Raw genomic sequence first — 25,939 nt, 5'->3', positions numbered from 1 at the left:
TATTGACAATAATATTGCACATAGGCATCAAGGAGAAAGGCTGCAATTATTTACAGAGGTTCAACATCCAAGTTTCATGGCTGTGATCGTCTTATTAGAGGCATTGTTGTTGCATTAAAGGGATCCATATCTCTGTTGTGACCAATTTATGGTCATCATCTTTCATCATTGGAATCCAACGTTGCTTATCAGCATTACCAAGTTTTTTGGCAATCTGAATTTCAGTCTGTGCATTGTATATAGTTGATATCATTGCCTTAGTTTGCATAAATAAATATAGAAGAAGAATTTGCACTTTCAATTTCCATGCATTGTTATATGTTTCATATTCTGAAAAAAGCAAAAAGAAACATATATTAAAAAAACACAAAAAAGAATCATTCTTCAGCATAGTTGAGTAAGAGTATGCAAGGATCAATACAGGGGAGGAGGCCAAGAGAACAACATCGTCAACATAAACAAGAATGGAGATCAGGACCTGGTATATATAACAGCCATCACCAAGGAGCGAAATGTCTCGGAAGTAAGTCTCGAGCTCATCAATGTAGATGTCGAATAAGTGGAAAAGCGGGAGCCCTACTTCACCCCAACAGTACTCTGAATGGGGTCCACGAGGCCCTCGGGCGTCTTGAACTAACCAACCACACTCTCGTAGAGCCTCATAATGGTGGTCAAAAGAATCTCTAGAATCCCGATGTCTCTCAGTCTCTAAAACAAAGCCGATTGCAGGATAGAGTCGAAAGCTTTGCAAAAATCCACAAAGCAATAGTAGACTTTTCCCAAGCGACACCAAGCTTCCTCAATGATAGTAGGAAGAGTCAGAATGTGATCCATAATCTGAAAGTTTCTCCTGAATCTGGCTTGACCCCTCACATAGCAATGTCATTTGTCAAGCTCCCTGGAGAGAGACTGGTGTACAGAACAGTAGCATAGAGTTTCTTAAAGGTGTGCCCAACCAAGATGTTCCTGTAGTTGTTGGGGTCCAAAATTGACTCGGCTTTGTGTATCAAATGGATGATGTGGCTTGACCAACAAGGGGGTTAACCCATGCAAACCACTCTATTGAAGAGCATGATAAAGAAAGAACCCAAGACCTAGATACCCCACTTGAAGAGTTCCACCTGGAACCCTTCCTCATCAACCACTCTACTACTACTCATGGATCTAAGATCCTAATAAATGTTGGTGAAGGTGAAGAGATGGCAATGGGAAGTGGGATGAGGTGGATGCGGGGTTGATTGAGGATGTCCTAAAAGGTGGAGGTGTGCGAGACCAGTGCGCAAAGATCTAAGGTGGAGGCAGCGAGGGGTGTCGAGGGAAAAAGGGACATCAAAAGAACTTGGCGGATTGCAAGAGAGAGGTGCAGAGGGATCTACACTGCAAGAGAAAAAACAAGCACTTCTTGCAGCAAAGAAAGTGGTGATAAGAGAGCCTTGGCTAGGGAACCAAAGGGACCTAGGATGAGAAGGTGACGTGGACCATGCAATGGAAGGATTTACAATCCTAGTCAAACCATTGGTTCAAAGGGCATGATATCGAGAGGAGGGGATGCAAGAGAAAGCGGTGGTGTGGTAGGCAAAGAGAGAACAACGGACTCTCGAATCGCAATGGCAAGGTGGTCAAACATGGTAGAGGCACAATAGGTATCAATGAAGGGCATATGAAGAAGGGATAGTGTGAGGTGGCAGGTGAAAAGGTCCTAGTCAACATAAGTGAAGGAAAAGAGAATGCGTGTGAGAGACAACACCAAGGGGGCGGGGTGGGCCAAGGAGAGTAATGGGAGGCATTGAAGGTGAGGCTAAGGAGGGAGTGGTCGGCTAGGGGCAGAAAGGATATGGAGAAGCGAGTAATAGAGGGGATGAAGGAGGTGCAAAAGAGGGCTTAGTCCACCACACTTGCACCCCCACTGTAGGGCCAACAAGTGAAGGGACCAAAGCCACAAAAGTAGGAGAGCCTGCTAAAGATCACTAAGTCTAAAGATCACCCATTGCCAAGAACTTGCTATACAATCATGTAAATCCCTATAGGGGTGCCCCTCCACAGTACAATGGATAACATAAGATGAAGTGGACAGTAGAAAATTGTAGACAACAATGAAGATGTTCTTGGGGAGAATCCCTTAACCTAACACAGATCAACATGAATGTAGCAAAATTATTTAAGTACACAATAGAAGTCCTACTAAAGAGGTGATCCTTGACAAGGCACGCAACCCCACTAGACCCCTAACCCCACCAAAAAACTTGACCTCCTCTTTGATAGTAGAAAACCATTGGAACCTTGAGATACCAAGAAGAGGGCAGACAAGACTCTCATCAATCTCGGTAACCAAAAGAGTGTCAGTAGAACCAATAGCATCTTGAAAAAGACCTGGCAAGGACGATAAGGTATCGTTAACATTCCAACAGTTGACATGCAAGGAACCCCAAAGTTTCGCCCGCATGCTCAATTGCCTCTATGGGCGCCATGTGGCCATAGAGGTCGCTCTCAACTCCTAATCGAGGGAGGAAGATCATGAATGTCAGCCCTGAGACTCTTGATGACAGCCCACTGAATGTCCCACCTAGCCTCAGCAACTAAGCCCTGTGAATGCTTTAACTTCGTCACCTATAATTTAGTGAGATCCTCGACAAGGAAGATCTTAGTGGGAAAAGGAAAGAACTTCCTCCTCACCCTAAAAACCTGTAGCTGATCAGAAGGCATGACAAACCTAAGGTAAAGGGTGTTGTCAGGTGTAATATCTGTAATATCTAGTCGATCGCTAAGAAAGGAGTAGTGTGCAAGGAAAGGATCAATGGAGAAGGAAGGCCTCAAACTGACAAGTTGAGTTCGCGAGCCTGCCTAACACACTTATCAACTAATCTGGAATGGACAAGCTCCTCAACCCCTGAGAGTAGAACAAAATTGGAATTGCAGGAACAAAGGCCCATCATTTCAACAGTCGCTCAATTTTGGATGCAAGGGAGGACTGCTTGCTAACTAACTCAGCTTGTTGACCTTTACTTTCCCAAACCTGTACTTTGCTAGAATCTACCAGCTATCGAAGGTCGATATAGGCACCATCCAATGTAACAGAAAAATAGACAACTTGCAATTTCAGCTTTGTAATAATGGTGGACAAAGTAGACCATTTCTTTCAACAATGAATTGTCATTTTCAAGATCGGCCATATGGCCCACAAGCCGTTGATAGGTAACTGGAGTGGGCAAGGGGTCCATAACTCTTCGCGCAATAGTATAGCATCACAATAACATCATTGCCCCAACAACAAACAACACTGAGTAGGAGACAACATCAGGCTATTGTCGTAGGTAAATATTATGTAGACAACAGGATGTATGTCATCGATAGAAATTGTGTATCAACCGACGGGGCCCTTCAGGAAGCTTCTTGTTATGTAGCCGACGGGTCCCTTCGAGAAGCTTCTTGTTATGTAGCCAACGGACCCCTTCGGGAAGGTTCTTCGAAAAGCATTTATACACCCTTTTGGGTCATTGTAAATCATTTGTATGTAACGTCTTTGGCATATGCGAATAATACAAGGAGTTATGTTGTTCTTATCTATTATCTGTATGCGTTGATTTTTTTACCCTAGTATGATAAACATTTGGCGCCATTGCCCGATGAACCTGGAAAGGTAGGAGAATGAAGACTAATGCCGAATCAGTTGAACAAGAATAAGAATAAGCTGAAGGAAAAGGACGAAATACACACCACGCAGGAAAACTTAATTTTGGCACAACAGGCCAAACGCAGACGAAGCTTTCAGCAAATCACTATCGGACACCGTAGCACGGAAGAATTGTTGGAGGAGACACGACAGCGGATGGAATTGGTGGAAGTGGCAAGGGAGGAGTTTCTGAACCTACATACACCGAGGGAAAAGAATCCAAACAGAAGGCGATTGACTCGCATGACTCGGAGTGCCGAGGGAGCACGAGCGTGGAGTGAACTCTTTGTTCGAGATATATTTTCGGAACGGACAGCTTCAGTTGACAAAAACCCTTCTTCACCAAATAACACAACTGTCGAAAACAGTGCGAGTGTGCAGAATAGCGCAGGAGTGCAAAACAACGCAGGTACACAACACCCTCAACTTCGAATAGTAATGGCAGGACCAAAGGAAAAGTTGTCAAAATTCGATGGCGATGGAGCAGCCAATCCAATCCGTCATTGTAAAACATGCAAAACGATTTGGAAGGCGAATGGCATAACGGATACAAACAAATGGGTCCAGCAGTTTCCGGCTACCCTACGGGGTGTTGCAATTGATTGGTTCGCCGATGCAGATCCCCAAAACTTAACCACTTGGGACAATCTTAAGGAGGAGTTTACTGCCGAGTTTCAACTGCTCCGCGACAACAACGAAATCGTAGCCGAGATATACAACACAAAATAGGAGAAGCATGAAACAATCCGAGTCTACGCCAAGAAGCTGAAGGACTTGATCAATAAAATGGAGAATAAGCCGACTGATGGGTTGCAGAAAAGATGGTTCATTGAAGGCCTACCCCTGAAGTTGCGAAAGAAGATGAAGATCGTGCCGCCATCTTCATACATTGAAGCGTACAATCAGGCAATGAACCTAGAAAGTGAGCAGAAGATGAAGAAGAAGAGTAGTTCGTCTGATTTAGATGACAATGCATCTTCACACGAGGAGAGCAGTGATGACAAAAAGGATAGCAAGAAGGTTCGCGCCCTCCAAAAGGACATGATTCGGATGATGAAAGAGTTCAAGAACATGCAGAAGGAGACCAAGGGAAATGAGCTATGGTGCACCGAGTGCAAGAAAGAAGGCCATAGAAGGGATTTTGTCCGAAAGATCAATTTTGCGAGCTTTGCCAGATCATGGGACATTCGATAAAGGAATGCCCTTTAAATCTGAAAACAAAAGGACCTCAGCAAGTGTTTCTAACACAGGAAGCTTCCGCATCAGGAGGGAACGGGAACACCAGTACAGAAGCTGCTACGTCGAGAGTGTACAAAAACAATCAGCGAGGATAAAACAACAACAGCAGCGGCAACAACAATAATAGCGGGAGGAGTCGAATTCAGTACGATGCGAACAGACGGTCGATCGTTCAATGCCGCGCATGCAATTTGTGGGGCCACTTTGATCGAGACTGTACAACGGCAAGCAGACCAAAATTATTATGCAAATGGTTTTGGCCATCACACGGAAGCAAGAGAAGGTGTACCCCGACCCGACGGAAGAAAAGATGAGACTAGAGGAAGCGTGGGCAGAAACTCAAAAAGCAATGCAGGTAGAGAAGGCACACCTGAAGGAACTACGCAGGACAGAACATTGTACAGCAAATACTACAAACCGAGGTACCCGTCAAGATAAATGATCTATTGCTCACTATACCTCAACTTCGTACGGCACTCACGAATATAGCTCCAACTGTTAAGCTACCACCAAAGCAAGGAAGGGAGAAAGAAGGTGGCACAAGTGCAGAAGATCCGATGCTGTTAGCCCTCTCATCTGGAGGCTATCCAGCAATGGTTGAAATGGGAATTCTCACGACTGTGTTGACAGACACAATTGTGGACGAAGGGTCCGGGGTCAATGTGTTACCAGAGGATACCTCGAAAAAGTTGAGACAACCGACATTATGGCCACTTACATTCCAGCTGTTAACGGCCAACCAACACGAAATCAAACCATTGGGAGTCTTGACAGCACAACCAATAACGATTGGAACACAGCCATTCCTGCTCGATTTCTTCGTGATCCTACTGAAGAGGAAAGGGTACGATGCCATTCTGGGCCGAGGGTGGTTGATACAAGCCAAAGTTAAACATGATTGGAAGAAAAATACTCTGTCAATGGAGCGTGGAGGCAGAAGATTCATTATTGACCTGCCCACACAAATGGTAGGTGAGGAGGCAGCATTGGTAGACTCAGAAGGTGAAAGCAAGAATGATGACGAGGGGAAGAAGAGAATGGAACCTGATAAAAAGGGAGTATTGAGATTGGAAGGAGGGTCGAGTGAGGACGATCTAGACTCGTTGAACAGCCTTTTTCACTAGCAAATGGAGGATTACGAGCTCTTTCCGAGCTATAATATGTTAAGGGTGGATGAAGGCAAGAAAGAAGAGGAAAATGAATGTCCGAAGGAATACAGAGAAGCAGAAGAAGCAAAGGCGGTTACGGCTAAAGCTAAGGGGAAGCACATACAGTACGAACCCAGAAAAAGGAAAAATCCCACCTTACGATTGCGCAGAAAGAAAATGTTAAATCGAACCATGGATATAACAGAAAGGTGTCGGCAACACGGAAGACACATCATACGGTCTGCACAGGAAACAAAGAGGAAGGGTTTAATAAAAGTTGCAGCAATATGCAGTGGAGGTGTTATTCACGGCAAGAAGGGGCAGCTGCCCATGGTACCGAGCTTCGGGAACAAACTGGGTGATATGGACAACCGGAGGGAGAGATCATGTAACTTAAATAAACTTGATGAGCGACGATTGCAAGCACAATGAGCCACGGAGGTGACACAGAACAAGTGCAAAGCATGGCATGATAAAAACTTGAAACTGAACAAGTTCCAATCGGGACAGTGGTATGATGGCCGAAATGAAATTAAACCAAGCAAGTTTAAAGTCAAATGGATCGGGCCATACCAAATTCGGGAAGTGGGTGATAACAGAGCAATAAAACTATGAACGCTAGACGGAAAGGAAGTGGCTGACATAGTGCATAGGTCGAAGTTGAATGTCTACCATGAAAGAAATAATGCAGCTCCGTGGACGAACAACTGAGAAAAGAACGACTGTAAGTACTGTATATATGTAAATATTGTACATATGTAAGATAAGTAAAGACAGAGTTATTCAAAAGTACATGGGATTTTTAAGAGCATCCACCGTACGGCTTTCCAAGTACATGGCGGACTGTGAAACTTGTAGGCAAGGATGTAACATATGGATGCAATTGCCTTATGATTTAAAATTTTGCAGATTAAGTTGATGTATGGATTCACCAGTTTGATGTCCTTGCTGTACGGATTTTCTAGTTAACTAGAGGATGCATCTTCTGCCTGGCACCGTACAGCAACTTGTGGCCTCCTAAAGGACACAGTATGGTGGAATTAAGGTAAGGATCATGAAGGTTTGATTTAGCTTGATGTACGGATTCTTTTCCCTGAGAGTGGTGTATGGCTGGGAAATTTTCTTGATTTAGTCATCGTACGGATTTTCACAATAACCTCCACCGTATGGCCTTTTAAGCCTATTCACTGTACGGCTTTCTAAAGTCACACACACCATACGAGTTTTTATGAAGTCTATTTGCCATACGGATTTTGGAGAGCAGATCAAATACCAACTTGGCGTATGGATTCTCCATAAATTAGCATAGACTGTCGTACGGGTTTTTCCTCTATATTTGGCGTACGGGTTTTTGGAGATTGTTTTACGGGGTTTTCCTCTATATTTGGCGTACGGATTTCTGGAGATTGTTGTACGGGGTTTTTTCTTTTATAATAGGCATACGGATTTCAAAGTTCGAAGAGACACCGTACGGATTTCATGAAAATAATTTGCTGCCCTATTTGCACCGTACAGATTTGAATAGTCTTCTGTTTCGCAGCATACGGATTTGGAGAGTCTTTGTTTCACACCATACGGCATTTGAGAGGTATTGCAGCTATTCATTGCTTCGTACAGATACTATGTGAAGTTGGAGGTTGTTATATAGCTTGACGTCCAAATTTGGCTTGGTGTACAGATTTTAGAACAAGGGTCCTTTGTGTTTTGCCGGCTGGCGTACGGCATTTTCAGATTGGTGAGAGCTTTCAGAAGGGTTTAAAATATTAAACTCACCATTGTATGGTCCCTATGAATGCATCTGTACGACTATTTATTGAAGGAAAATTATATATCAGCACAGTATAGCATCACAATTTATCTCGAAGGGGGCAAACACAGGAAGTTTTCTATTAAAAAAAAAAAACGATGACAGCTTGAAACAATTCGGAATGAGTAATGAATGATGCCAAGGGGAAGGGTAGACAGAAGTAGTTGCCAAAAAGAGTGTGCAATCAGAAGAAAATGACAAAAATAGTGTGTTCCATGCAGTTTTGTGTGAGTTTCGGAGTGCTAATTTGGTCTTGGCGGCGAGGGGCGCTGCCCCTCGACCCCACTAGGGGCATTGCCCCCTAGACTCCCAGTCGTTGCGGTTATCAGCCGTGAGAAGTGTGACCAGTTGATGAGACCTGGAGCTGCTGCAGGCATGGAGTGTCTATGTACCAGAGGCACTTAGAGTAGGTGTTGGACGTGAGGCTGTCTTGGTGGATGTATAGAGAGCTCGGGAGGAGTTGATCATCCAATTGAAGGCAGTATAGCGACACTTGGCTCAGGGTACCCAGAGTTGGAAACAGAGAAAGCAACATGGGTGGCTATCAAGGTTAGCTAAGGAGATAGTATTGTGTTAGCAGAGGCTACAGATGCAACGTGGTTTGAAGACCAGTTTGGTGCAAGCATGGGACGAGCGTGAAAGTGATGTGACAGAAGCAGATTTATCTCGTTGTAGTTAGTCAGTTAATGTATTTTGTTTGTTAATTATCTCAGATATTTTGTAATTGTCATCCGGAGACAACTTTTTCTTTTGGGGGGGATTATGTCGTAGGTAAATATTGTGTAGCCGAAAGGATGTATGTCATCGGTAGAAATTGTGTATCAACCGACGGGGCCCTTCAGGAAGCTTCTTGTTATGTAGCCAACGGGTCCCTTCGAGAAGCTTCTTGTTATGTAGCCAACGGACCCCTTTGGGAAAGTTCTTCGGAAAGTATTTATACACCCTTTTGGGTCATTGTAAATCATTTGTATGTAACGTCTTTGGCATATGCAAATAATACAAGGAGTTATGTTGTTCTTATCTATTATCTGTATGCGTTGATTTCTTTACCCTAGTACGGTAAACAGCTACTAATGTTGAAATGAAGGCTTGGCAAGGAACTTCACCCGACCACTGCACTCAGGAAATAAAAACATCATCCCTTGAAATCTCATGAAAACCACTGGAAATGTTGAAAAAACCTGCAACAAACTAAAAGCAGCCAAAAAGCTACTCAAAGAAACTGAGAACAAAGCTAGAATCAAATCCAAACGTAAACAATAGACAAGCTACCAGGAACTAGCAAACCAACAAGAATTAAGCTCCAAACAAAACTCCCACGAAATTATGAGTACTACCACCCCACACCAATAAACTCCCAAGGAGAAGAGAACGAAACGTGTGGCCTAACCACACACAGGGGGAGGGGGAGAAATACAACCTAAAGGAGAAAAAGCACAAGAACAAGCACAAATAGAATAATAAGAACGGCTACAAACAGTTAAGCATGAAGAGAAACCTAGGAGAGGTGCATTTTGGGAGCCAACGAATAGTTACGACAAAGAAGAAAAACCCAAGCGAGGAAAACAACCCAAGCAAGTAGGTTTGTGCATGAACGAAGAACGGAGAACCTGCAAAACACAACATGGTAGCACAAGAAGCAGGCACAACAAGCAAACATATGGCAACATGAAAGTTACAAACAACCACCAAAAACAAACTAACAAAAGAATGGTTAGATGACTATCCACAAAAGCACACACAATGCCATCTCAGCACTCAAAGGTCGAGGGATCCGATATTGAGCAAACCAGGAAGTCAACGCAAGAGGGGTCATGTGTAATATCCCTGCCAAAATAAGAATTACATAATAAATAATTAATAAATTACATATAAACAATGATACAACTATAGTCATATCTCGTAGTATACTATATCTTATTTAAATAGTAAAGATAATAAATTATCTCAATATACATTATTATTGACTGTTAATATAATAGTAAATATATACTTATATATATTAAATAGTAATAAATCAAATATTATAAATTAATTAAGTATGATATTATATATCAATCTAATATAGCGCAATATATATGTCACTATATTGGTATAACAATAGTATTATATGTTAATATAATAATAATATATACTTATATATATAATCGCAATATATCAAATATTATTAGGCCATAACTGTTATAATAATATTATAATAAAATTGAATGATAAATAATTAATTATATAATAAACAAATACAATGATTTTAACTAAGGACATTAGTAGAGTTACATCCTTTCAAATATGATAGGTATATAAGGGTTATCAAAAACATTCTCTTCATCATCACCATAATAAAATCCATTCAATCTTCCACCAGCACTCAGTCTCAAACCCAACAATTATGCAACATTACATCATGGGAGATATCTATCCATATTGTTAAAAGATCAAGCATTCATCATATAAAACCTCAAAGAATCATGTCATGCATGTTTTTATCTTGTCATTCTATATGTAATGTCTAATGAAAACATTGCGAAGGTTAGAAAAATTATTTCTACTTGTAGATGTGTGTGCAAGGTGTTCTATCAGTTTTATAATAGATGTTTTGCAACTCAATAGTCTTTGACCTAGTGACAAAGATAGGGGTCAAAAGTCAATTGGATATATAGTTGTTGATAGAAATCATCCTATATTTTTATTGTTTTACAACACTATTTAGGATACCTCAAGGAATACTCTCCCAAGACTAGCAATGCCCAATGTGTAGGAGAGAACCAAATTTCATCAATTGGCCTCTAACCCTCCTCAAACTATTAGTGAGCCCGTGTTTAGCTTCTTGCTAATGGATCCCTACCCCTGAAAGCAGGAAAAAAATAAGGATTGCGGAGATAGAATTTTGGGACTTGACAAGGCTAAAATAGCTCAAACCAACCCAATCAAATGTGCATGGTGTGGCAAGGGTATCACATATTTGAAAATATTTGCCACCCACCTCCTTTGAAAAGTTTCTCTCCTACAAAGTGAAATTGGTCCACATGGAATTTCATTCACTTTGTCCAAATGTATTAGTTACCTCTCAATGATCTAATAAGTTGGTGATTCTATATAGCACCTTGTCACTTCAAACTTGAAACTTTTAGTATCCTCAAACTCTCTAATAAGTTGGCAATTCTATATAGGGCCTTGTGACTTCAAACTTGAGTCTTTAGTAACCTTAAACTCTAGCCACACATTGTGATTTTGATCTTGAAGATTCCACATAGATTGATAGAGTACAAGGCACAAAAAAGGCTATGTAAGCAACTCTGTGAAACTACCCAATAAAATCTATTATAAAAAAATATTTATCCAAAGGTTGCCATATGATGATTATGTGATAGCATATAATCAAATAATAAGAACAAAATCGGCCAACCATATAGACACAGATTTATGTGAAGAAATCCCTTTGGAAAAATGAAAATAAAACCCCAAACAAAAAAGAGTACAAAGCATGCATTAATCATCAACAAAGTGATACATCCAACACACTAAGACTCTCTCGACTCCCAAAACACTTTGACATAAATTGTGACCTATAAAATAAAGCTATATATAACTAATATCCCATATTCTCAATGCATAGGCATAGATATAGTGTTATTCAATAGCATCAGTCAAAGACTACAGATTGTACATGTATGTGCGTGTATGTTTTACATACACTCATATAAATATATAATCTCAGTCTGATTATATATATCTTAAATCTGATCAAGCACTTCATATCAAACTAAAATGAAACCTATACATATATATTTACATTCGATACCAAAATATGATGGTCTTGATTGATCCAATATGTCTCTTTATGAATAACATATCAGTCACAAATTACTTAGTACTAACTAACTAATCTGATCCTGTAGAAGATAAGATTAATTAGTTAATACTAACTAATCAAATTGGAAACTCGTGACTATTGATATTGAAGGGTTCGTGACCTATCTTGGAAGGCATCCATTGGAATCTATAGATATGTGCACTGATGATTGTTGTATTGACATCGAAATTAATAAATGCTCAATACCTTCAACAACAGATCAACATTACCGTCTGACTTATATCTTGTCTATATTGCATTCTCAGTCTTCAAAGATTAATATATATTGCAGATCGAGATTCAGAGATTAACATATTGCAGATCAAGAACCAGAGATCTACATCACAGCAGATTGGACTCTTACATACAGGACGAATCACATATACTGAAGGTATTAAAGATTGAACATATTACTCTGCATTTATAAGGTACATCTGCTCTTATACCTGCAAGTAAAAATACAAACTTGTTAGTAGCCTGCAATTAAAATAAAAGAAATATACAGTCTGACAGAAGCTTAATTCATTTACAGATAGGATAAAACCATGGTATCAAGCAAAAACCCCACACCTACCTTCACAAGCATTTTCCAAAAAAAAATTAAAATAACAAATGACTTCATGTAGATTACACAGATGCAGTCAATTAGCCCCTAAATTGTAAGTCTGTAATGTCCCCTTTCTAGCATTCATAGCATGATGTTGTCGTTAGCCTATTTCCCCACAGTCCCGTAGGCTAACTAGGACATTAAAGGGGCTTAGAGGCCATTTGGCCTAGACAGTTTCAGTTGCAGGTCTTTCTGAGGGGTTCTGAGGCAACTTTGGGCATACTTACTATTTATAGTAAGTCATCTTGGACATGGCCGGACATTCAGTCACAGTGGTATGTCGATGGTAATTGTTTAAAATCGACAAGAAGACTTATTTATCATTGATAAGATTTGTTATGCATTGATAAAGCCATTTTATAAAGTTAAATTTAAATATTTAACTTTATTAATGCATAGACTATAGTTTGTGGAAAATATTTAAATTAAAAGAGTTCCCTTTATTTTTGTAACACATTGGAGACATAAGGTACATAAAGAGAGTTATGTTTTATCCCACATTGAGAAAACGAAGGATTGAGCTCTTGTGAGAACACTATAAAAGAAATGGAAGAGCTTTTTTTTTTTGGTATGCTTGGATGAAGATTAATGTTATGTTGCTGGATATCTGATTATCGGGCTTGGAGGACGGAATCCCTCTTTGCTAGCATTCTCTTCGCTGTTGGAAGACACAGTCAGGAGGATCAAGGGTGTTTTCACTTCAGGAAATACACTGGGTTTCATTTGGGGCGTTTGCATAAAGAAATTTACAAGGGTTAGAGGTGCAGATCTGAAGTTAGTTATTGCTATAGTGCCGCATGAACAGTATTTTGCTACAGTCGGCATGAACAGTATTTTGCTACAGTACGGCGTAAACAGTGTTGGTATCAAGTTTACTTGTTTTTCCGACTGATTAGAAGTTTGGAGGGCTGGCCGACTACATTTGCAAAATACTACGGCAACTAATTCCAGGTTTCTTCTGTCAAATTTTGATATTTTGCATAATAATTGTTAAATACAAGTCTGAATAGTTGTTGCAGCCTTTAAGGCAGCTGTAAGTGCACATCTACATTTAAAAATCACCCTTAATTAGCAGATTGAAAGAGTTTCCAGATTTTTCATATACTATTGAATGTGTGCCAAGTGTTTGTGAAAATGTTATGATGTGTATTATGCATTTTAATGTCACTTCATAGTTGTTCGTAAATCTACTCATTGGAAAGCAATTTATTGAGGAAATCAGCTTTATGAGTTTGCATACAAAGTGTTTGACAATATTCCTTAAGTTAAATTTCTGCAAGTCAAAGTTCAAATCAGGGGAGGATACTACAAAGTCTAAACACAAAAACAGCTTTTAATCCATAACTCCAAACAGCTCACACCTTTAAGGGTGGTAAGGGTGGTACTCTATTTTGGAGTGGTCAACTCACGAGGATTCCATCCATTATACAAAAATCCTCCACACTTAAATCATATGCCTAGAATTAGGAGACTGAATTTAGTCAATCCAAGCTCAATCATAACCAATTTCACCTCTATGAGCATCACCTAAATCCAATGAGTGCTAAGTGTTCCATTTATTCTATATATTGATATAATATATTGATAAATTTATTCTATATAATATAAATATGTAGTTTTACAATATTATATTTATAATTAGTATTTATCACTGAAACCCGAGGACTCGCACCCCCTCCCACCCAAAACCTCTAAGTATCTAAGTACCCCCACCTCCACAATTCCACAACCACACAGCCGCCGAGACAAGTACTTATTTTGATTTTTCAATGTTACCATTGGGTATGTACTATGTTACTATGTTGAATATTCAATGGTTCTAGTTTGTATTGCAATTTTGCTATGTTCAAGCATTTCAATTTGGTGTGTTCTACTAAAACATAATATCATAACTAGGATTTCAAGTTTTATATGTATAGTATATAACATTCCCATGCCCCCTCCCCCTGTCAATGTCCCTCTTTAGTTCCCCTATCGTCCTGAAATGGAGGCCCTTTGTCCTACCATCCTAGAAACTCATCCCAATATCCCAACATACCCAAGCGACAGTGTTACACTGGTTTGCAAATTAGTTCATAAATAAATAATAGTACATATAGATATTTAAAATAATATGTTATTACATATTTTTAAAATATATAAAACATATTATAGAGGAATATAAAAACATAATATAAAAAATGTATTAAGATAATTTTATTTTTATATAATTGTATTAATAAATAAATCATTAATATATATATTTTAGCTCTGCTCTGATAAAATGGCGAAAAATGCGAAATTACGTCCTAAGTTCAGTCGCCCCATCTCGAAATTCGTAGCATACCAGCAGAAGACAACTCCCTAACCTCCTCTGGCGACCAAAAATAAATTTGAAGCCCTTACAGTTAAAATCAAGACAAAGAGAAACTAGCGAAGCAGACACTTACAGCTTTGAATCATATGTTCGACAACATACCAGTTGAATTTTGGAAATTCGGGGCTATCAACCACACAAAAAAGAAGACAGCTGGCAATCAATGCGGAGAAGGAGAAATTGGCCCCAATTTCGGCAAAAACCAGAAGTTACAAAAGAAAAAATTTCAAAACAAAAACCCTTCTTCCGTCAAACTAAATATGCGACAAGATTAGAGCCCAACCCTAGCACCAAGTCGAAGGAGAATCTCAACCAGAAGGAGCACCCTAAAAGGCCCCAATGGGTCTCAGAAGTGAATGCTATCCCTCTTGGAAGGCATCCGGAAAATAAAAAACTTCTGGCTCCACCAAAGCAATCCTATGATAGCAACCGGCGAATTAGTACCTCTGACAGAAGAAAATCAGTATACATACCTCCGTACTGTAAGATAAATCAACCAGCTCTCAAGGAGGGACCAACAGTCGGTTCAAAGCAAATCCTCATTGATCAGAGTTCTTCATGCAATGAAATAATCATAAGCAATTCTTATAATGAGAGGAGATGGAAGGATTGTGAGGATAAGGGCATCTATATGTATTGGAATTGTCCGCCAAAGAAGAGATCAAGGCTGGTATACATCATTTCCAAGATTTGGGGCAACAAGGTAAGTACCCTTAACTATTTTGCAGATAAATTTTGGTTCATTTTATGTAGAAATATACAAGATAAGGAGGAAATTATGAAATCAGATTTACTTTTCTACAAAGGACACCACATTAGATTTCTAAAGTGGCAACCTAACTTTAACAAAACTCATATTGAAAATATGGCAACGATCAAATGGATGGAAAGTAAAGAAATTCCATAAGAATTAATGGAGGAATCCACTATTACAAAAATTGGTAACTCACTAGGAAATGTAATAGGATTTGAAGATAACCTAAATAAAGCTAACAAGATTAGAGTTTTGGTTAAAACTGATCAAAATCATCCTGTTAGTAGAAAGATCATCACAAATAGATCTATATACAAGTTAACTTTTGAAGAATATTTAGGAGAAATTAATAAATTTTTAGATGCTAACTCTGCAAAGTCTCAAATCATTAATAACATCAAAGATCACTTAAGCACAAAAAGGAACTCAGGCAATACATCAGGAAGTAAGGATAAGGCTAACTCCAAAACATCATTCCCTCAAGAAGCAGAAAAAATTTCTGTAAAAAGATCCTCAGATAGCAGAACTGCACCATCAATTAATGAAGAAGATGTGGACAAATCAAGGGAAACAGAAAGGGAAGAGTGTATCAGTTATCAGCATTCTCTAAATAAATTCAAGAAATGTAAGGATTGTCAGTTAGAAAAAGAAGTCATTGAAGAAATAGAATTGAATATTGTCAAATCAAATCAGCTTTATCATGAAACCCTGCTGATACAAAATGACTTAATTGATCAAAGTCTACTAGCAGAAGAATTACATAAGGAGCATAAAGGGAAAGAGATTCTAATTATTGAAACAGGAGATACTCATGAACAAGTGAAAATCAGATCAAGGAAAAGAGGTTGGAGGACGAATTGATACACAGGGGATCAATAGAACCAAGACAAAAGGAGCGAAGGTCAAAAAACAAAGTAGAGCAAGATTCAGAGACATTGCAAGGAAAAGTTAATCCAAAAGAAGATATTGAACAAGAGGTCATTATTCCACCAGCAAATTCAGCCTAGTGGAATAATATAACTATCAGAAAGAAAGGAAAGAAGAAAAGTTACAAGTTTTGGCAAACTCCTAGTAATGGGAAAGACATGTTTGCATTAGACAAAGAGGATAAGGGATCAGTTTTAAGAGAAAATACACATTCAGCAGACGTAGAATCTATTTGGGGTTATGAAAATCTGAAGTGCCATAATTCCAAAAGACTTTCACAAAGAGAATGAAGCATTGAAGCCTACTCAAACAATAACAGGTGAGAATCAGCAAATTAATAACTTGTTAATCAAGGAAATCATCTCAGAGGAACTGTAGGAGGATGAAGTCTCTTCTATTGCAAGGAACGTATTAGAAGAGCAAAACCTTGACAAAATAGGCATTGCTATGAATTAGGAAGGATTGAAAACACCAATTTGTGGAAAATCTAAGCAGAAACGTGGAAGGAAATCACTTAAAGAACTTAGAGAGGCAGTAGGGCTGGTTAAGGATCAGGCAAAGATCTCTAATATTCTGTACAATGGGAAGGGGAAGATCCTTCCCAAGGAGAAATGAAGATAATAACTTGGAATGCTAGGGGCCTTAATGCCCCTAGAAAAAACGATTGTTAAAGCGCAACCTCACCCTATTTGATTCAGACATCTCATTATTACAAGAAACTAAACTTAGCAAAGAGGAAGGATTAAAACTGAGTCAGAAATTGGGTAAATGGAAATCAAAATTTCAGCAATCGCAGGGAGCTTCAGGAGGACTAGGCATAGTTTGGAACCCTCGGCAAATCAATGTTGAAATACTCTCCCTACAAATTAACTGGATGGGAGCAAGAGTCGTCAGCATAAAATCAAACTTGCAAATAGTAATAATCAATGTGTATGGACCAACATCTACAGAAGATAAACTGGTAGTATGGAATGAGATCAGCTCATTTATTAACTCAATGCCACAGGTAACAGTTATTTTAGGTGGAGACTTCAATGCGGTATTAATCATGGAGGAAAAACAAGGTGGGAGTAGTCAATCAAATAGAACTATGGAAGGATTTAAAAATTGGATTCAGAAAGACTCTCTCATGGATATTAAAACTAAGAATGGAATCTACACCTGGAACAACCGAAGGAAGGGATTATGCTACATTGCTGAAAGATTAGATAGATCTCTTCTAAAACGTGAATTGAGCATGGATAATCTGATAAATGCGGAAATATTACCAATGGCAGGATCTAACCATTTCCCAATGAAAATGGAAATTAAAGAACAGAGCAAACTCAACAGAAATCCTTTCAAATGTGAGAAAATGTGGTTTATGGATAAGGGATTTATGGATTAGATTAAAGATTGGTGGCAGGAGGATCAGTTTGAAGGATCACAAATGTTTTGCCTGGTCTCCAAACTTAAAAATTTAAACCATAGGATTTTAAGTTGGAACAAGTTACATTTTAAAAATATTTTTAAAGAAAAGCTAGACATGGAAGATAAATTGAGTAAATTAAATAAGGAAATCCTAATGAAAGGAATGACTAATGAATCTTATCAATTAGAGAAAGAATACCTCTTAAAACATGAAGAAATTCTAGCAAAAGAAGAGATATTCTGGAGGCAGAAATCCAGAGAAAAATGGCTCCTAGAAGGAGATCGCAACACAAAAAAAATTCATAATAGTACCATTTACAATACAAATTATATTAATATAACCAAGATTAGAAACCTAGAGGGGGAGCAAGCTGAAAGTCCAGTTGAAATTGCTGAAATTTTCACCAAATGCTTTTGTGACACGCTTAATAACTTTGGCTCTTCAAACAAAATTGCCCAAGATGAGATGTTGAAACATATTCCCAAAGTGATCTTAGAGGAGGATAATAAATTCCTTAATGAACCTTTCACTCTTATTGAGGTTAAAACAGCACTCTTCAGTATGAATCCGGATAAATCCCCGGATCCAAATGGCTTCCAAGCTTTCTTCTTTCAAAAATGTTGGGATATTCTAGGAGTGGATTTGTGGAAAGCCTCAGAAGCAACTCGTAATGGTGGATCCATTTTAACTGAAATCAACCATACATTTGTAACTCTCATTCCTAAAAAGCATGAAAGTGTAGCGCCTGGAGATTTTAGGCCTATTGCATTATGCAACACTATCTATAAAGTATTCTCGAAAATTCTAGCTAATCGTCTCAAAAACTTTCTGCCTAAACTCATCTCAGAAGAACAAACAGGATTTGTCCCCGATAGATCTATTTTAGACGGTATCTCAATTATACAAGAAACAATCCATTCAGCATTAAAAAATAAAGAAGCCTTTATGCTACTAAAACTTGATATTCATAAGGCATATGACAAGGTAGATTGGAGATTTCTGTGTAAAACCTTAGAGGCCTTTGGCTTCTCCAAACAATGGATCAACATAATTTTTCAATGCATTTCAACCCCCAAAATTTCGATCCTTATCAATGGTACCCCAAAAGGTTTCTTTAATATCTCAAGGGGTATCAGACAAGGAGACCCTATCTCTCCTTTCTTGTTTATCATTATGGCAGAAGCATTTGGCAAGGCAGTTAAAGCAGCACAAGAAGAGAGCAAAATCGTTGGGGTAAAAGTCACAAATGGAGTTGAAAATACCACACACCAACAATTTGCTGACGATACAATTCTTGCTGGAATTAGTACTATAGAAGAGGCCGATCAATTGCACTATATTCTAGACACTTATACAAAAGCATCTGGGCAAATGATTAATGCCGGGAAATCAGAAATTTTCTTTCTAAATACTGAAATTGAAGTTGAAGATCAAATCTGTCAAAACTAGGTTTTTAAAAAGGCAAATTTCCATTCAGGTATTTAGGGATTTATCTTGATAAGAATAAGCATTCTAATCCTGGTTGGGAGCACACACTTAAAAAAATTGATAATCAAACTAAATCTTGGAAAGGTAGATGGTTAACAAAGGCGGGGAGAGCAACAAAAATTAAAGTTGTCCTGGCAGCTATCCCTTCCTACCAAATGTCATGTTCTCATCTACCAAAACACATCAATTCTAAATTGGAAAGTAAACTACGTAATTTCTTTTGGAAAGGATTGGAGGACAAGAAAAAAGCAGCGTTAATTAGCTGCAATAAAATTTGTAAACCGAAAGAATATGGCGAGTTAGGAATTAAAAACCTAGAATGGCAGAACGAAGCATTAGGAGCTAAACAAGTTTGGAGACTTTATCAAGAAAGCAACAGGAAATGAGCAAAAATCTTATTCGACAAATATCTTAATCCATTAGATAAAACTTCTTTATTCAGAATTAAATCTCCCCCCAAAGGATCAGCTGGATGGAACTTTCTTATGAATAATCGCAGCTTGATCACCAAATATCTAACATGGGACATAGGGAATGGAGATGAAGCTTTATTCTGGGAAGACTCTTGGAATGGAAACCCTCCTCTAATTAATTCAAATTTCTCTCCTGAAACAATATTACAGCTAAAAAATCTATGGGGTTCAAAAGTGAAAGATTATATAGAGGAATCTGACTCAAATTTGGGTAAGGTATGGACATGGAAATCACTCTCTGAATGTGATATCAATCAGGAGGATAAGGAGAAAATGGAAACAATATTAAAAAACCGGACTATAACAATTAAAGGCAAGGAAGATAAGCTAATCTGGGCTGCATCAAAGGATGGAGCCTACAAAGTCAAAGAAGGTTATAGAATGATCACAAACTCGCAGCAATGGGAAGTTAGTACCCTTCCTTTGAATCTATGTTGGGATCTAACAGGTCTTCCTAAAGCAGGAATGTTCCTCTGGACAGCCATGCATAAGAAGATATTAACAAAAGATAGGATTCGAAAAATGGGATTTGAAGGGCCATCTAGGTGTATCCTTTGCAAAGAAGATGAAGGAAGTGCAGAACACCTCTTATACACATGCAAATTTTCTCAGGAATGTTGGAGGTGGCTTCAAAGTAAATTCAATTGGTCTTCCCCGTTAGCAAGTAAATGGGAAGATCACTTAATGGGCTGACCTAAAGAAGATCCAAAGAAAATCTATGGCAAACTTTGGAATATCTCTCCGGCTATAGCTCTTTGGGAAATTTGGAAAGAACATAATCGCCGAATTTTCTTAGATCAATATTTGTCGGAACAAGTCCTATATTCGAAAATAGAAGTAGCAATATCGAAAGTGATGAATAGTGATCTCAGGAAAAGACCTAGAGAAGAGGGATCCTTCTCTAATTGGGATGCAGAAATTAAAAAATGATGGCCATTACTAATCAATCCCCCCCTTTATTATAAAAAGAAGAATGACCTTACTAGACTTTCCTGTAAATGGGAACCACCCCGACCAAGATGGAAGAAGTTAAATTTCAATGGGGCTTCTAGAGGAAATCCTGGTAAAGCAGGAATTGGATGTATTATAAGGGATGAATCAGGTAACTGGATCGTTAAAAGATCAAAATCATTAGACAAGGCATCTAATAATATTGCTGAACTCAAAGCTGTAGAAGAAGGAATTAACCTATGTATTAAACTTAATATTAAAAAACTTATAATTGAAGGGGACTCCCAAATCATCATTCTGAAAGCTCATTCGACCCGGTTTTGGTTTGCTCCCCCTGGAATCCTGTTGATAAATTTAATCCTATTATCATAACTATCATCTCTAAAAATTTGCATGAAAATTAATCAAGCTAAATAATGAGGCATTCTAATCCCAACTTTCCTTATAATCATTAACTTATAATATAAATACAACTGTGCTAATTGCTAATTAATACAATAGAGTTAATTCCAAATCAATCAAATAACTATATTAGAATTTGCTAATTAACCCATCTTTATCATCTTTATGATGAATTTACATTTCATTATTTTGGACTTGGCTTCCCTTGGTATCGTATGGTGATGTATATATTTGGTTTATCCATAACCCTTAACATTTGTTGATTGTGGTGACTTTTAGACAGATATTGGCAATATCTTCTCCAAACTGGAGCCCCATCAGAAAGACTAATCTATTATTCTGGATACAATTATGATGTAATCACTGGGGAATGCCCCTTTTACTAATGTATAATATAGGGCTGCGGTCCCGGGCAAGACAGGAGGTTTTCTTTCCCCGTTCTTTCCTACCTGTGGCCATCAAAACGGGGGAACTACCTGTATTAATGTTTTTCAATTTAATAAAATTAATCATGGCTACGGCCATTTACCGATCAAAAAAAAAAATCATTAATATATATAAATAAAATATATTATGTTTATTATAAATAGTATAAAACATAACATAAATATGTTAAAATAGCTTCTAGAATTCGATTGATGATAAAAAGACTTTTACACAATCAAAATTGAGAAACTATTACAACATTGATGTGGATTGTGGAAATTTAATGGCTTTTAAAACATAAATAGATAATATAAAGCATAATATTAAAAAATTATTTAGAACAAATATAAAAGTCTTGTGATGCAGATTTGGGGAGTTGTGCAGAGGTCTTCCCATGGTGGCGGCACCATGATGCAAGCTTATTGAGTTGCATAGAGATTGTCTTGTGGGGACATCTACCACAAAACCCAATTTCTCTTCCTCTCTATATTTTCAAGTGAATTTTATCGAATTTCATTAATTTTTACAAGTTCATCAAATATCGAACTTGATGCCAAAAATTCAATAAACCTTGTGACACTAATCATAATCACCACCATTGTGCTCCACCTTCTTTAAAAAAGCATATGACAACTAATGACATGATTCCTGAAGAATTTTAATACAAATTATTTTCCATTACAAACATAGTAACACAGAGATGCGTCCCCCCCCCCTTTGCCCCACATTACAGAGACAGGGATGCATTGGGGACTTCGGGATTCCATCCCCCCGTCCCCAAAGGCGCCACCACCTCCACCAAGGATGCCCGGACGTTCCAATGTTGAATATTTGTTGATTCGACTATTTATGTTTAATGTTCGATGTTCCAATTGAATGCAATGTTCAAGTATTTACTCTTTGACATCTTTATATCTTATATTGCAATACATCTTTCCATAACTATCATTTGAAGTACCATATGTACAGTATATACAACCCCCCACCGTCCCCAAATGAAAGCCCCTCTATCCCCCCGTCCTGAAAACTTGTCCCCCAAGGCAGTGTAACTATGATTACATCCTAGGCACCTAGAGACACTTTCCAAGGGTAATGGAAACACAAAATATGTACAAGATCGCAAGGCAAATAGCACCTTAATCCTATTAAAGGCAATCGGATGAGGGGGTCTTCCATATTGAGAGTGATTCAGACTTTGACCCTGACTTTGATGCAGTGTAAGAAAATAAAAGGCAGCGGTATATTTTCTATAATTTTGTCATGTGAAATGTGAAATGTCAATCCAGATTTAATTTTATGCACTATAATTCTATAATGTATAATATGAATGCCTCGAATTATATACACGACTAACAAAAAACTCCTATATTTGTCAAATTTTCCTATTTTTGCAATTTTCATTTCTGCCATCTGGGAAATATGTACATCTATCCCCCACCATCACTCTTCTGAAAACTCCATTAAACATTGATTATGTATGCAATGCAAATCTTTAAGCCTTTGATGTGTTGAAAACTAACACAATCGGACTAGCTACCACACATGCATAAAACAGCATATTCTCAATGTTTTGAGAATACAACATCTGAAGGTTTCAAACTAGTAATACTGATGGAGAGGCAAACCTTTAGAGATGCAAAAACTGTTGCCAAACGACAAGCCATAGTATTAAGACATTCTGCATAATCTCGAGTGTTTTCAGTGTGTTCCCCAAAGAGTTGTTCTAAAGTCCTCTCTTGATCTGTAGAAAAGCCCTGAAATGTATGGTATGGTGGTGGTTAGCATTCATGTTAACAGTAGCACATTAAAACAATCTAAACACTTACAGAGCTGAGCAACTGTTCCAATTATTTTAAACCTATCCAAAAGAACAGAAGTTTACTTTCAAAGCCAATCATCATATTGAAGATCTGAAGCCAACTTTGTCTTACCATACTAAGCTTGCTTAAAATAGTATAAACAAATCACAAATATGGAAATATCCTATACAACATTAAGCTTTCCAAGGATAACTTGATACCTGTGAATCAATGGCAAAGTACTCCAAGTTCATCTGCCAATAAATGTAAGATGGAATTCAGAGTCAAATCATTATAAAGTTGCACACACTCTAGACTTTTGCATTTTCCATAAATAAATTCAAAAATGATTTCCCTAGAGAATTTAAAAATTAACAAAGTAAAATTGATTAAGCAAAGGACAGGTTCGTGAATGATGGGATACATTTGATTGCTTACCTCCCTTAAAGCACCTATACGAGATAGAATACTTGTGTCTCTTTTGATAAGATTGACCAATTCTTTCAGGATGGGTGAACTGAAGAAAACAAAGGCCCTGGGAAAGCATTCACCTCAAAAAAGGTTTAAAAGTTGGACCAAAAACAACTATCAATCACATCATCCAGAATATAGAGAAAGAAATCAAATAATGTGGCATGATGATATCAAAATGTCTATAGACTACCTAAAGTTTTTCCCTAGATTTACAATTAGAAAAATAAATAATCTTTTTTTATAGAAGAAAGAAAACATAATAGTTAATACTAGACATCCACAAAAACAACTATCAAACACATCATCCAGAATATAGAGAAAGAAATCAAATAATGTGGCATGATGATATCAAAATGTCTATAGACTACCTAAAGTTTTTCCCTAGATTTACAATTAGAAAAATAAATAATCTTTTTTTATAGAAGAAAGAAAACATAATAGTTAATACTAGACACCCACCTCTTGTATAATGGAGACTCCCCTGCCATATCAGATATAAACATCTTGACACTGCAGAGAATACGAAAGAAGTTAAAATGGTTCTTAATCTTCTCATTCCCTTCGCACAGTATCATATGGGAAGTCATCTTTGTCAGAACATTTTATATGGATTTGTGATATTCATCCTTGATATTAATAAAACTGCTAAGTGAAAGAAAAAATATTTAATACTGAGAACTTAAATGACAGAAAATTTAGGATAGAAAACTGAACAAACACAGAAGTTGAACATGCAATATCACAACCTGCGTGTGGAAATTGCTAAAGAGAACACATCTGGTGGTTTATTATACTTTGGTCATACCAAAATTAAAAAATAATTTTCCAGGACATCGTGATAAAATAGGTGCACAACACATGTTCTTTGATTTGCATCCATTGGTAGAATTATTCTGTGGAATATAAATATCATGTATCCTCTGTTGTGTGAGTGCACTGTGCACTTTAAAGTAATGCAAGGGCTTATTAATATCTGTAGACTAATTCAGTTTTCTATACAATGTGTTGTACTCAACACTTAAGAGTTGGACCGATACTGGTCCTGGGTTGTGTGCATCAAAGAATCTTTTGTGCATGTTAAATGACATTGGAGAAAAATTAAGAATTGAATTAAAAAGTAAGGTGCAAAACCAGAGCAAAACATAGACTTGTCATTCTAAAGGGATTTGTTAGAAATGTTATAATTGTGTATATTTCAGGCTGCAGATTCATTATCCATTCCATGCAGTATGTGGCAGACAAATGAAGTCATGTAAGCATTAACATTTGTACAGAGTCAAAAAAATTACCCAGTAAGAATGTTTATTATGCCTAGAATTAAACAGGCTATAACAAAACCCTCATTATATGTAGAAGGCAGTAATATGGTACCACCACCACCTAGCAAATCAACTTTGCACCAGCCAACTAATATAATCTAAAAGTGGTGAATAAAATCAGGCATAAAACTCGCATGCATAGATAAAATACTCACCCAGCAATTGCTGAGAACAGAAAAGTTCTTGAGTTTTTCAGCTCAGTAAGTATTTACTCCTCCAACTAGCACAAAAGCTTGCTAAGTTTTTGGCGAGCGTTTTCATAAAAAACTCAGCAAGTCTGACTTAAATACTTTACCACACAGGTATAAAATGCCAAGCACACCAAGAGTGAGTTATCATTCATTTTTTTCAATTTTCCGTTGCTGCTCAATAGTAAAAACAGCCTCCCAAGTGTCTCCATGGTCATTTGCAACAATTTCAGTCAATTTGAAGTGCATGAGATGTGGATTTCGATACAAAATTGCATTTCCAAATAGGTTTTCTTCTTCTTTTTTTCCCTTTCTCAAATCATTTAATATCTTTTTGTTGCATCTAGGTTTATAAAAACTCAATAATGGCATTTCCAAAATACTATAAATTGCTTAAAAGTCTAGTGAACAAGATTTAACACCATTTTTTGACAGTTTTTAAAATGTTTTTACAAGAATCTCAACTTTTCCCAAAACATTCAAACCCTAGGACTTTCTTTTTAAGTTAAATTAATTTAAATGAGTCCAATTTGTTTGCTAGATCTTTTATCATAAATATTAACTTGTATTTTCACTTTGGATGTATAGGTTGATTTATAATGGCAAATAGAGAAGGTTCTCCAACTGGTTCAGCTCCAACATCTACCTCA

At 37.6% G+C, this 25,939-nt stretch overlaps 1 protein-coding gene across 1 annotated transcript in view; it reads right to left on the bottom strand.

Moving 5' to 3' along the window:
- LOC149541130 (SNARE-interacting protein KEULE-like) overlaps positions 1-25,939 on the bottom strand; it is a 292,714-nt gene that overhangs the window by 214,666 nt on the left and 52,109 nt on the right. Inside the window, exons 5-8 of the mRNA XM_089802124.1 lie at positions 24,242-24,292; positions 23,747-23,843; positions 23,530-23,562; positions 23,135-23,263 (exon numbers count right to left, since the gene is read on the bottom strand). Coding sequence (XP_089658250.1) covers positions 23,135-23,263; positions 23,530-23,562; positions 23,747-23,843; positions 24,242-24,292 — 310 coding nt within the window. The remainder of the gene's footprint in view (positions 1-23,134; positions 23,264-23,529; positions 23,563-23,746; positions 23,844-24,241; positions 24,293-25,939) is intronic.

This window comes from Cupressus sempervirens, chromosome 9, assembly GCF_028749045.1.
Source record: "Cupressus sempervirens isolate cs-2001-9-10 chromosome 9, ASM2874904v1, whole genome shotgun sequence".
Taxonomy (NCBI): Eukaryota; Viridiplantae; Streptophyta; class Pinopsida; order Cupressales; family Cupressaceae; genus Cupressus; species Cupressus sempervirens.
This window is presented reverse-complemented; position numbering and strand designations above follow the sequence as displayed.